The 13,857-nt window shown below is 44.2% G+C and overlaps 1 protein-coding gene across 2 annotated transcripts; it reads left to right on the forward strand.

Moving 5' to 3' along the window:
- Positions 1-1,075: 1,075 nt before the first annotated feature.
- LOC140076893 (uncharacterized) lies at positions 1,076-10,281 on the forward strand. 2 transcript variants are annotated; one of them, XM_072123676.1, is made up of 5 exons: positions 1,076-1,205; positions 3,061-3,175; positions 5,073-5,615; positions 6,415-6,478; positions 9,921-10,281. In XM_072123676.1, the coding sequence occupies exons 2-4, from the start codon at positions 3,127-3,129 to the stop codon at positions 6,465-6,467; spliced, it is 645 nt and encodes a 214-aa protein (XP_071979777.1). In that variant the 5' UTR covers positions 1,076-1,205; positions 3,061-3,126; the 3' UTR covers positions 6,468-6,478; positions 9,921-10,281. The 2 variants fall into 2 exon arrangements, with proteins under 2 accessions (XP_071979777.1, XP_071979778.1); XM_072123677.1 differs by having other exon boundaries at positions 10,126-10,281.
- Positions 10,282-13,857: the final 3,576 nt, after the last annotated feature.

The raw sequence follows: 13,857 nt of genomic DNA on the forward strand, positions 1-13,857 counted from the left end.
AACATACAATTATTATGAGAAATCCACAACGTCTTCGACTCATTTCTTTTTACCAAGCGATTTCAAAACGTGTTTTGCAAGTCTTCTGCTTCATCTCGTTGAAGGTCTGACTTCTTACACCCAGTAGGACTACGTGTATCTGTAGTAGGACAGTAGAAAAAATTAATGGGATTTCCATGAATAAAAATATTGATAAAATGTCCACAGCATAGGTCCTCCATGTCAGATTAGGTCCAACAACCAACCCCAAGGCCCCCTTCCCCCCCCAGGAGCTGATTAAAAGAATGGAAACACTATTCTCAGTAAAGTGGTCAGTCCAGGGTACTGTAGTTCAGTTCCCATTTATCTGAATAGGAGCAAAACTGCAGTAACTCAGTTCAGCCACTGGACAGAGAATGGCGCTGTTATTTGTCCTGTGTCATTCTCTGTTTATCAGCTACTGAGAACAGCAGATCTGTGAGGGGTATTGGACCTCCACCAATCTGAGCTCTAGTGCCTATACTTAGGAGATGCCATCAATAGCTTGGGAAACACATTTAACTTAAGAAGTAAGGAGAATATCCAGAACCAGAATGTTTAGACTCTTTAGTAAACCCATTTCCAGATGCAATCTAGTCATCTCTTATTCAGCTTCGAAATCCTAATAATTTCTGGAAAATGGTGAAAGGAATGATGCGACAATGGGAGGAGATCCCTATTGTCCATCCTATGTAAATGCATGGGTTCCCTGGAGATTGTCCTGGCCACTGTCCTGCTACTCTTGGGCTAGTTTCTCCCTCTCCAGTTTAGACCAAGAGGAGCATGGGTGACACCAAAGGGTGACAAGGGAGGATTAGGGTCTTTATCCCAACTGGGAAACTTCATCTCATCCAAAACAAAGAGACTTAACTTTCCTTGGGGCATCCATAATGCCGATTTTATCTAAAGTACATTATGTCTTCAGATTACGATATAGATTTCACATTCTTAACGTCAATAGGTTTTGTCAAATTTCGACACAAAATTAGGGAATTAGTTTGAGTGATCTTTTCCTGTAAGTTGCTAATTTCCTTTGGTCAATAAGTTTCTCAATATGTGATACTAAGGTGCAGACCACAGGGAGGAGAAGACAATGAGACACAGGGTTGTGTGGTGGAGGGACCCCGAGGAATCAACTAAGGACTGAGGACCAAGAAGTCATCATCACACTGTACCTGGACATCGAGGTGAGGCATTCATCTTCCTCCCCCTTCCCTTGGCTCTTTTTGGGTCTCTAGTGAGTCTTTTATTTCAGCCTAATTTGACTTTGCTGTCTTGGCTGTCACGGGTATTCTTGAGACCCATGACTCGGGTCGCAGGCGCACCCGTGTGCCTCCCTGTGCCCCCTCATACCAGCAGGAGGTCTACTTACCTCGCGACGGTCCAGCGATGGTCTCCTCATTCAAGCGTACACACCCTAGGACAGTGATGGTGAACCTTTTAGAGACCGAGTGCCCAAACTACAAGCTAAATCCACTTATTTACCATGAAGTGCCTACATGACTTTTTAAGCAGTAACTTATTGCTACCTGTTGTTCTGCCACATCTTTCAATCGTATCAGCCCCCTGAGGCCACCAATACAATTGAAAGAAGGAGGCAAATTCAGACTATCATTATAGCTTCTCTCCAGGGTCTCTCTGTAGAGGAAGAATGGTGGGTCCAGTAGGAGGACCTCCAAAGATATTGCAGTTCTATCCACACCTTCTCACTTTTCCCGCAGTTCCAGCCAATGAAGTGTTTCTTTAAAATAGCGCTAAGAGCAGCATCTCTAAACTTGCCTGGGACTGCAGGAAGATTTGGTAGATTTGTTGAACTGGGGCAATGGTCTGGGTGCCCACAGAAATGGCTCAGAGTGCCACTTCTGGCACCCGTGCCATAGGTTTGCCACCACTGCCCTAGGAGGTGAGGCTGTCTGAGAATTAAAGGGCCAGCGCGTCGCTAATTGGAGCTGACCACCTGGTGGTTTATAGATAGCCAACCTCTTCCCTCGGATCTTTGTGCCCCATGCCTGAGGGAAAGCTTTGACCCTATGCCTTGTGATTGTCTGTTGAATTCGCGTTGTGACCCCTGTTCCGCGCCTCTGATCCTGTCCTACCTGTCTCTGACTACGATTCTGCTCTACAACTCTGTACTCCGCCTTGGCCGTCACTATGGACAAAGTTGCACTTGTGGAGCGATCTGGTAGTACCACGTAGGCCGAGACCTGGGACCGGAGTCTAAGTGGTACCCAGTTTTCATCAGAGCCTACCGCACAGCAGGTTGGACTTGTTGCAGTGGGCTCTGGTGAAAACCGGGTACCAGATCATCGTCCGCGGTGGTACAGAGGGTCCACTACCCCTGATCCTGACATTGGTTTTGTCAAATGCAGGAATCTTTATACTTTCTAGACGCAAATGTTTGGACAATTCCCACCACTGTCTTTCCTGCACATGGTCCGGACTAGAGTGTTTTTGCTTAATTATTTGTGACGCACAAAATAATGTTTAATCATCTGGAAGCAGAATAAATTATATCTTTGTAAAATGCCAAAAAATCTATAAAAATGACTTGATTTAAAAAAAAAAAAAGATGTCATTCACTTCTCTTCTTATTAACTTTTGTTGACACATTTGTATAAAATGTCAAAAGTGACTAAGTTAATAAGCTTTAAAAGACGCGGGTCAATAAAGTTCTACTTATTTCTTAAAGCGTTGATCCAGAAAAAGACAAAACCCTTATGAATTATAGGAATACGTCCTCTTATCTCCATCTCTTATACCCCAAACTTCTTATAATCGGATATTACATAAGTATTTGACTGTAAAGTCTAAATTGTAGATGGAAAATGTCATCTTCCATTACTACCTCTTGGCTGTAGCCTAAAACAGGACCCCATAAATACAGTAGGAGACGCCTCATTTTTAGGCTGGTGAGATCTGTGGGAGCCAAAAGGCTGTTATTCTCTGGTGGTCCTAAGGAACCCCAGCCCGACACTGACTTCTACTGTAAAACCCGTGCACTGTGCTGCTCATGTAAATTGATGGGATTTTTTCGTTCCGTAGATCCTGCTCTGTAATACCGAGAAGTTCATAACCAGATCCCCAAATCCTCTCTATCTAAGGTAAAAGATGGACAATGGAAAGAAAACCCTGATTTTCCTTAGTCTCTGCGCACTTGGTAAGTGGAAATAATGATTATTTTTATGATAATGATGAGACATAGTATTTCACTGACATAGAATTATACCTGTAGATAAGTAAATACATCCTGCTCAGCTCTTCCTGCTATATAACATGCCGCCTGCAGATAGGACACTGGGGGACATTTACTAAGGGCCCGAATCACATTTTTTTTCGTCGGGTTTCCCGAATATTACCGTTTTGCGCCGAATTGCCCCGGGTTTTTGGTGCATGCGATCGGATTGTGGCGCATCGGCGCCGGCATGCACACGGCGGAAATTGGGGGGCGTGGCCGTCAGAAAACCTGACGGATTCAGTAAAACCGCCGTATTTAAAAAGAAAAATGTGTCGCTCGACACGCACTTACCTGCACCCAGCCTAGCTTGGTGAACTCCGACGGACTTCAGAGCAGCAGCGACACCTGGTGGACATCAGGCGCACTACCTGGATCGCGACAGGACCGGGTAAGTAAATCTGCCCCACTATGTACAATCTTCTCAGCTCCTCCTGCTCTATAACATGCTGCCTGTGGATCGGATATGACACTATGTACTATCTGTTCAGCTCCTCCTGCTCTATAGCATGCTGCCTGCAGATAGGACTCTATGTACAATCTGCTCAGCTCCTCATGCTCTATAACATGCTGCCTGCAGATAGGACTCTATGTAAAATCTGCTCAGTACATGCTGCTCTATAACATGCTGCCTGCAGATAGGACACTATGTACAATCTGCTCAGCTCCTCCTGCTCTATAACATGCTGCCTGCAGATAGGACACTATGTACAATCTGCTCATCTCCTCCTGCTCTATAACATGCTGCCTGCAGATAGGACACTATATACAATCTGCTCAGCTCCTCCTGCTCTATAACATGCTGCCTGCAGATAGGACACTATGTACAATCTGCTCATCTCCTCCTGCTCTATAACATGCTGCCTGCAGATAGGACACTATGTACAATCTGCTCATCTCCTCCTGCTCTATAACATGCTGCCTGCAGATAGGACACTATATACAATCTGCTCAGCTCCTCCTGCTCTATAACATGCTGCCTGCAGATAGGACACTATGTACAATCTGCTCATCTCCTCCTGCTCTATAACATGCTGCCTGCAGATAGGACACTATGGGGCACATTTACTTACCCGGCCCATTCGCGATCCAGCGGCGCGTTCTCTGCACAGGATTCGGGTCCGGCTGGGATTTAAGATGGTAGTTCCTCCGCCGTCCACCAGGTGGCGCTGCAGCGCCGAAAATAATCTTAACGCCCCGGAATGCACCATCCCATAGAAGGTGAAGGTGAGCGCTCCCCAAGCGACACAGTTTCGGTTTTTAAATGCGGCGGTTTTTCCGAATACGTCGGGTTTTCGTTCGGCCACGCCCCCCCCCCCGATTTCTGTCGCGCGCATGCCGGCCCCGATGCGCCACAATCCGATCGCGTGCGCCAAAAACCCGGGGCAATTCATGTACAAGCGGCGCAAATCGGAAAAATTCGGGTAACACGTCGGGAAAACGCGAATCGGGCCCTTAGTAAATGACCCCCTATGTGGCAGATTTATCAAGCAGTCTGAAAGTCAGAATATTTCCAATTGCCCATGGCAACCAATCACAGCTCCCCTTTAAAATATTCATGAGCACTGGTGAAATGAAAGCTGAGCTGTGATTGGTTGCCATGGGCAACTGGAAATATTCTGACTTTCAGACTGCTTGATAAATCTGCCCCTATATATCCACTAGAAGCAGATACATGTCACTAAAAACTTACTCTTTAAAATTTATTTTGATTACTCTATATTACATTTTGGTTGACAAATTAGAATAACAATACAGTTCTGGATTGCAGCATTTTTTGTAGCTGAATTTGGATAAAAATCACTTGCCATTTCCTCCACAGTCGGAGCCCAAGGTGAGCGAATCAAGAACAATCTAGAAGTTTTGATTTCTGTTCCTTCGACCCACATGGGAGACACAGAGATTGACCAGGCGATCTTCTCCATCTCACCCGGTCATCCTCTCATGTACACAGTCACAGCCCAGAAGAACGAAACCCAATGCACCAACTCCACCGATCCCTTCTGCACCTCCGTCATCCAAGAGCCAAGCGTCAATGTATCCGTGTCCTCCAGGGCGAGTAATGGAAAAACTTCTTCTTACTCGGCTTCCTTCAATGTGTCACAGCGGCTCGTGATATTTGTTGGCTCTGAAGTCAGTGTCAGGTCTCAGCCGGAGATTGGGGAAAGTGGCAAAATCTCAGTCATTCTGGATGTGATGTATGATGAGGCCAAGACTTCTAGAGGCTCCCTCAGCTCCAGAAGAAGACCGGAAACATTTACCCTCGCTGTGGAATTTTTCACAACTACCGACGTAGACGATAAAGATGGAAAAGAGAATGGAAGTAACAAAGGGAATGGTGAAGGGAATGGACAGGCTGCCCTGCGTGAGTATAACCTACTCAACTGTGTATGTACATAATGAAGAAGTAGCAATGGATGGCATATGGGAAGTTCAAAATGTAATGTTTACCAGGGTTTACCAAGGCAACATTATCCTTAAAGCAAACCTATCACTATTTTTGCTGGTGACAGGTTCCAATAGCCTATGTTATACTGATTTTAAAAATTCCTTTGTCAGCAATCTGATTCATTTCAGGGCTTTATATAAGTTTATTTCACATTATCTGTCTCCCTGCCAGCAGTGTGTGGTGAGTACAGGGGGAGAGGCAGCTGCAGCCTGTGTCTCCTTATGAATTCTTCCTATCCTCCACAACATCCCCTCCCTCCCCTGTCTGTTCAATGACAGGAAGTGGGGAGGGAGCTGCATGAGTGGGAGGGGAGGAGACTGACACAGGCACATGCAGGCTGCAGCTGAACCCTCATCAGATTGACAACTGGGTGTTACTATCCCCCTTGTCAGTAGGATGCATCCATGTACATTTGACATTTTATAAAAGACACGCCCTACTGACAAGTGACATGGCAAAGTCCCATTTTATATTGATGTCAGTGGGGTCACAAATTGCCCAAAAGTGAGTCTAAGACCCCCAACACCTCCAGGGAGCCCTGCAGTGCTAGAACCGGGAGACGCAGCGGGGTGACACTATTTTGCCCACTTCTGAAAATAGCATTTTAAGAAGGAAAATTTGGCCTTCAAATACAAACTGCTGACAGTACTGAAAATAAGATGACAGGATGAAGTGTGAGTTACAGGGTAATGAGTTCTATTTGCTTATCTTCCAGGCTGTGGTCCATTGAGCGCTCTCCTGGTTCTGCTTCCAGTTTTTCTTAAGTGACTGATAACTTGGTAAGTTAAAGAATTCAAAAATTCTCAAAGTCTTGTGTCTCCATCTCTTCACAAGTAAATAGGATTAATGAATGGCCATTATTTCTGAGATATGAGGGTCCTGAATGATTGATAGATAGAACGATAGATAGATAGATAGATAGATAGATAGATAGATAGATAGATAGATAGATAGGCGATAGATAGATAGATATGAGATAGATAGATAGGAGATAGATAGATAGATAGATAGGCGATAGATAGATAGGAGATAGATAGATAGATAGATAGATAGATAGATAGATAGATATTAGATAGATAGATATGAGATAGATAGATAAATAGATAGGAGATAGATAGATAGATAGATAGATATGATGAGAAAATAGGCAGCACTCCAAAGATATCGTGCAAAAAAATAGTGTCCTTTATTCCATGTTTTTGAAAAAGTACAGCAAGAGCGACGTTTCGACTCACACAGAGTCTTTATCAAGCTGAATAACAAGAGTGAACATCACACATTTATACCAAACACAAGTGATCACGTGACGTGGAAGTTCACACCCACATAATTAGCGTATTGCGTCATAAAATTTATAAAAACAATTGTATAACAGAGTAAAATAGAGCATATCATAAAGAATGCAACAGTGGATAAAGTGCTAGTGCATGTACAGTATATAGAGGAATCTTTTTTGTGATTGTCTGGTGCCTAGTGCATATTAAAGTGTCCAGTGTGTTAAAAGTGTCGTGATTTTTTTAAAAGAGACAATACAAATATACATATAAGAATGACATGAGGTTCTCACCGCCAAGTCCACACGCTGGAGACAAGTTTGTGTGTGTCCCGTGCCTGAGAAGGTAGATCACGCGCCAGGGTATGTTACCCTGGAACGCAGCGATGGAGCGCAAACAATATGTCGCTCGTAATGCGCATGTCAGAGGAACTCATGTTGTCAGGGAGACTGTGTAAACAGTCTAGTGTTCCCTGATGAGTCCTGGCCAGCGTGAACATTACGGACATTGTTTTGCATATAACGGTTGGCACACTCAACATCCCTGATAAAGTCTGTATCAGACTTTAGGGAATAATTTTTCAATTGTTTCCCAATGTTTGGGGTTAATAGTTCCCCCGTTGCCCTCCGTGCATAGTCCAAATGCTTATTTAATTACCTCACGCTGTGCCAGCAACTATGTTGCATTATTGTCTCCTGCGTATTACTTTGCTGCCCAGGACTCATCAGGGAACACTAGACTGTTTACACAGTCTCCCTGACAACATGAGTTCCTCTGACATGCGCACTACGAGCGACATATTGTTTGTGCTCCATCGCTGCGTTCCAGGGTAACATACCCTGGCGCGTGATCTACCTTCTCAGGCACGGGACACACACAAACTTGTCTCCAGCGTGTGGACTTGGCGGTGAGAACCTCATGTCATTCTTATATGTATATTTGTATTGTCTCTTTTAAAAAAATCACGACACTTTTAACACACTGGACACTTTAATATGCACTAGGCACCAGACAATCACAAAAAAAGATTCCTCTATATACTGTACATGCACTAGCACTTTATCCACTGTTGCATTCTTTATGATATGCTCTATTTTACTCTGTTATACAATTGTTTTTATAAATTTTATGACGCAATACGCTAATTATGTGGGTGTGAACTTCCACGTCACGTGATCACTTGTGTTTGGTATAAATGTGTGATGTTCACTCTTGTTATTCAGCTTGATAAAGACTCTGTGTGAGTCGAAACGTCGCTCTTGCTGTACTTTTTCAAAAACATGGAATAAAGGACACTATTTTTTTGCACGATATCTTTGGAGTGCTGCCTATTTTCTCATCATATCTTGACAAAGGATCCGTGGCCCGATCCCAGTGTGCCTGCACCCACCACTACCTGCTTACTTCTTGGTGTGCTGTTTTCATTTTCTCGAAGTAGATAGATAGATAGATAGATAGATAGATAGATAGATAGATAGATAGGAGATAGATAGATAGATAGATAGATAGATAGATAGATAGATAGATAGGGTAGGATGTATCACTGTTCTGCGCCTAAGTGTAGTTCTTGCACCTGTATTCTGGTGCACTGTTGCGCCAGAATTATTACAAGCTACAACCATCTGTGATAAGTTGAGTTCCTGCCTCTTATTAATCACTTTACTTTAGGCACAGTTTAGGCACAATGGGCCACATTTATCACTTGTTTTTTCTGTTGTTTTTGCGCCTTTTCGTTTAGGCGCACCGTTTTTGCGCCATTTTTGCGATTAAACGTCAAATTAGCCGCGCAGCTAAAATAACCAGCTTTCCCTCATCTATCGTTCAATTCCAGATGTTTTGCTGCGCCTAATGATATTCATCACGTGCGACTTTTGCATTTAGGCGCAAAACCGGGCGCAAAAACACTCCAGCCCGAAGGTGGCGTTATCTGAGAAGTGACACTGAGCCCCTTTGCAGAAGAGCTCATTTCTAGCAGCAGAGCTCAGCCAGACACTGGAACATATAATAGATACATTAGATACATTACAGACACTGGAACATATAATAGATACATTAGATACATTGCAGACAGGAGCTGCAGACTATTTACAGTTCATCACCTTCTATTTACAAAACATTCTGCAAAACGCTGAGCTCACAGCAAGAGCAAGAGAAGTTTGCACAAGTTTGCAGAATTTAGCAGATACTACAAACAAGTGTCCCCCATGTAATTCTGTCTGAGGGGGATATTGTGCAGAATTACAGGGGTGCAGCAGGAGACCAGCACTGGGGATCCCCTCCAGGAGAAGCCCCTGCTGAGGAGGTCACTAGGTGCTGGGTGTCACACACCTGGGTGCTGCTGTGAGTGTTATCTTCATTCTGGGCTGTGGGAGAAGCAGAGAGGAGCTTGTACCAGGATGACATGTAAGTGCCCGAATCTAACATTGCGCCTAAACTGCGCCTAAACTGTGTTAAAGTAAAGTGATTAATAAGAGGCAGAAAATATACTTATCACAGATGGTTGTAGCTTGTGATAATTCTAGCAAAACAGTGCGCCCGAATTTAGGCGCAAATACTACACTTAGGCGCACAAAAGTGATAAATGTGGCCCATAGTTAGATTTGGGCTCTTACATGTGATCCTCCTACAAGCTCCTCTCTGCTTCTCTCCCGCACCCCAGCATGAGAATGACCCCCACAGCAGCACCCAGGTGTATGACACCCTGCACCTAGTGACCTCCTCAGCAGGGGCTTCTCCTGGAGGGGATCCCCCAGAGATAGATACATATGAGATAGATAGATAGATAGATAGATAGATAGATAGATAGATAGATATGAGATAGATAGATAGATAGATAGATATCGATAACTGTATAAGATAAATATATATAGACAGGATACAGATAAATAGATGACCTTGTAGTTATTGGTGTTAAATATTTTAGACTTTTAATTTATTTTTTTCCCAGATTCTCTGTGATAACAAAGAACTTTCTGCACAGATATCCACAAGGCACAAATTACATCACAATCTCAAGAAACTACAACCTATGACAGTAACAGGATTTGGAGAAAGAATATATTAACGTGGAAAGATGAAGTTGTTTCTTTACTGTTATTCTTTAAATTGTATAGAATTAAAATGAAACTTTCTGATGTTCTCCATAACCACAGGTTGGATTTTCTTTTGCTTTGTTGTGTCCAAACAAACTACCAAATTCCGATGCTGTAAATTGTGTAAAAGGCGGCAAAGATTGAATTGAATTGAGAGAATCTTTAAAATGTGTTCTATAATCTTCATTTATGTAAATAATAAAAAATATATACCTTCGATAACGTGTCATCTCAATGAGAAATAATCTGGATGTTATCAATTTAAATTGCAAGTAAATTATAATAATAGTTTTTAGGTTATTTCTAGAGCAGCTCTAATACTTTGGTGCTGAAACTCCCATATATTCACATACAGAATATATACATACACATATCAGTACAAAAGAGGCAAAACTAAACGCAAATGACACAAGAGGAAAAAATCTACTGTATATGTCACCTGCTCCACCAGAAAACTGTGGGGGACACATATTGGTGTTGTCTTGTCTCTGTGTTGGAAGAGTCCTGAGAGAAAAGAACTACAAGTCCCAGAATGCCCTGGACCTTAATAACACCTCCATAATAATAATAATTCCTTTATTTATATAGCGCATACAGAATACGCAGCGCTGCACAGAGCTTGTCAAATCATGGGGCTGACAATCTAATCAACCTACCAGTATGTTTTTGGACTGTAGGAGGAAACTGGAGGGCCCGGAGGAAACCCACGCAAAAACAGAGAGAACATACACTCCCCGGCCACTTTATTAGGTACACCATGCTAGTAACGGGTTGGACCCCCTTTAGCCTTCAGAACTGCCTCAATTCTTCGTGGCATAGATACAACAAGGTGCTGGAAGCTCCTCAGAGATTTTGGTCCATATTGACATGATGGCATCACACAGTTACCGCAGATTTGTCGGCTGCACATCCATGATGCGAATCTCCCGTTCCACCACATCCCAAAGATGCTCTATTGGATTGAAATCTGGTGACTGTGGAGGCCATTTGTGTCCAGTGACCTCATTGTCATGTTCAAGAAACCAGTCTGAGATGATTCCAGCTTTATGACATGGCGCATTATCCTGCTGAAAGTAGCCATCAGATGTTACAGGGTACATTGTGCTCATAAAGGGGTGGACATGGTCAGCTACAATACTCAGGTAGGCTGTGGCGTTGTACCAAGGGGCCCAAAGAGTGCCAAGAAAATATTCCCCACACCATGACACCACCACCACCAGCCTGACCCGCTGATACAAGGCAGGATGGATCCATGCTTTCATGTTGTTGACGCCAAATTCTGACCCTACCATCCGAATGTCGCAGCAGAAATCGAGACTCATCAGACCAGGCAACGTTTTTCCAATCTTCTACTGTCCAATTGTGCAAATTGTACCCTAAGTTTCCTGTTCTTAGCTGAAAGGAGTGGCACCCGGTGTGGTCTTCTGCTGCTGTAGCCCATCTGCCTCAAAGTTGGACGTACTGTGCGTTCAGAGATGCTCTTCTGCCTACCTTGGTTGTAACGGGTGGCGATTTGAGTCACTGTTGCCTTTCTATCAGCTCGAACCAGTCTGCCCATTCTCCTCTGACCTCTGGCATCAACAAGGCATTTCCGCCCACAGAACTGCCGCTCACTGGATGTTTTTTCTTTTTTGGGCCATTCTATGTAAACCCTAGAGATGGTTAATGAATCTTATGGGCAGCGGAGCTCCAAAATTAGACACAGAACTGTCCCAAGGAGCTGGTGTAATGATAAATAACCATCAGCAAGTCTATACATATCGGATCTGTCTAGGGCTCTGGGTCCTCATGGATCAGTGCCTCACACCTGAGATTGGTGTGACTCGTTTCGCTCTTCTAAGTTAGTTCTCTCCTCAGATTTCTGTCTAAAAATACTGGAGCTCATTTACTTACCCGGTCCATTCGCGATCCCGCGGCACGTTGTCAGACGTTGATTCGGAGCTTGCCGGGATTCACTAAGGTCGTGCACCCGATATCCACTAGGTGTCACTGCTGCACCGAGGTCCGCCAAGGTCCACCGGAGTTGACCATCCTCTTCCTGGTGCATGTAAGTGCGTGTCAAGCGACACATTTTTTTAAAAAAAATACCCCGTTTTTTTCGGAATCCGTCAGGTTTTCCGACGGCCACGCCCCCCGATTTCCGTCACATGAAACCCAGTGCCGATGCCGATGAGCGATTCAGGCCCTTAGTAAATGAGCCCCACTGTCTGCTGATTGTTGCTGCTGACGCACCAGAGCCGACGCTGCCCAACCAGAAATACTTTCCCGCCTAGTCGACCACTGATCCAGGCTGAGGTTCCTGCTAGCCAAAGACTTTCCCACCTGCCACCACCAGCCACTACCCATCCCTAATAGCCCTCCGAAGGAAGGAATCTGCTGCGGTACCCCTCTTTCAATAAAGGAACCATTAGCTGTTTTCAAGATCTCCGCTTGCTGTGTGTGTGTGTTCCTGGCCTCCCACTGACCATCTGTCACCTACACTGTCAATGCTCAAGGGGGAAACCTTCATTGTCACGCGGCCTCCCCCTCTTCTTTCTTCTCCTTGCCGGCCTGGAGGGTAGGGATGAGGCCTACACTAGGACAAAGCCTCCTGTGACACCTGCGGCCCAGCCATCATCAAGCCTCCTAGCCTCCGGCTGCCCCCCACATACAGTCAGTCCCTTGTTGCACATGGCATTGATCTGGGGCACCATTGGAGGCACAACAACAACAACAAAAATTATTTTCACCAAAACCCAAACCGAGACGTTACCCCGATGTGATTTCCTGTGAGTTGTGTAACTATAGTCGTTACTTGAAATCTGTCATATCTGTGGCAATTTCTTGATACCTCAGGTAATTTCAAAATCAGTTCCGCAAATCTATCGCTCACAAGAACTGAAAACAATATCCAGATTCACTTCACTTCTACCTTATTGTCATCATCCAAGAGGAGGGAGAGGGATGAAACTGAAATTAAAGATGAAATCTGAACCTTCCCTGAGGACATCAAGTGTTTCTACTGAGGGAAATATATGGGATCAGCAACAGATTATAATATAGGAGGTTTGGGCGGTAGCCCAGGGCCCAAGACTTCAAGGGGGCCCCCCACCAAAATATATACTAAGAAAAACCTTCATCCATGAAATCTTTGTAGATCTGTTCCTGCTCTCAATACACATGGAAGGTCCTCCAAAGGTCCCGAAACCACAGATTGAAAGCAGGCAGAAGGGACACCTCCTCCATTTCCCAAGAAGCTGATTCTAGTACCAGATGTAGGAAGTGATTCCAGAGTTGTAGGGGATATAATATTCATACAGCCCAGGGCTCATGGAAGTCTTACTCCACTCCTGTTTGGGACAGTTACAGTCTCTTAAAGCAAATAATCTGTGTCATCTCTGGAGACTGCAACATTAACTTTTAAGGTTTTACTTGGAATTTTTTTCCACCATAGCCTTAATCTACACACTGAATAATCCAAGGTTTAAATATCTCTTCTTTAACTTAAGCTAGCCACAGATTACCTAAGGTAGGCCAAACCGTGTGGACCCCAACCCTCACACATATATGCAGGAGAATTTCTGTGGTAAGTCATAGCCAGTGTCTGACTGGCCCACCGGAGGATCAGAGAATCCTCTGGTGGGCCTGGGTTCTAACTCAATACAGGATCCCAAAGGATAGGAGAGACTAGAGCAGTGATGGCAAACCTTTTACACACCGAGTGCCCAAACTACAACCAAAACCCACGTATTTTTCGCAAAGTGCCAATGCGACAATTTAAGCAGTAACTTATTACTCCCTGCTCTGTCATAG

Source organism: Engystomops pustulosus, chromosome 9 (assembly GCF_040894005.1).
Source record: "Engystomops pustulosus chromosome 9, aEngPut4.maternal, whole genome shotgun sequence".
Lineage (NCBI taxonomy): Eukaryota > Metazoa > Chordata > Amphibia > Anura > Leptodactylidae > Engystomops > Engystomops pustulosus.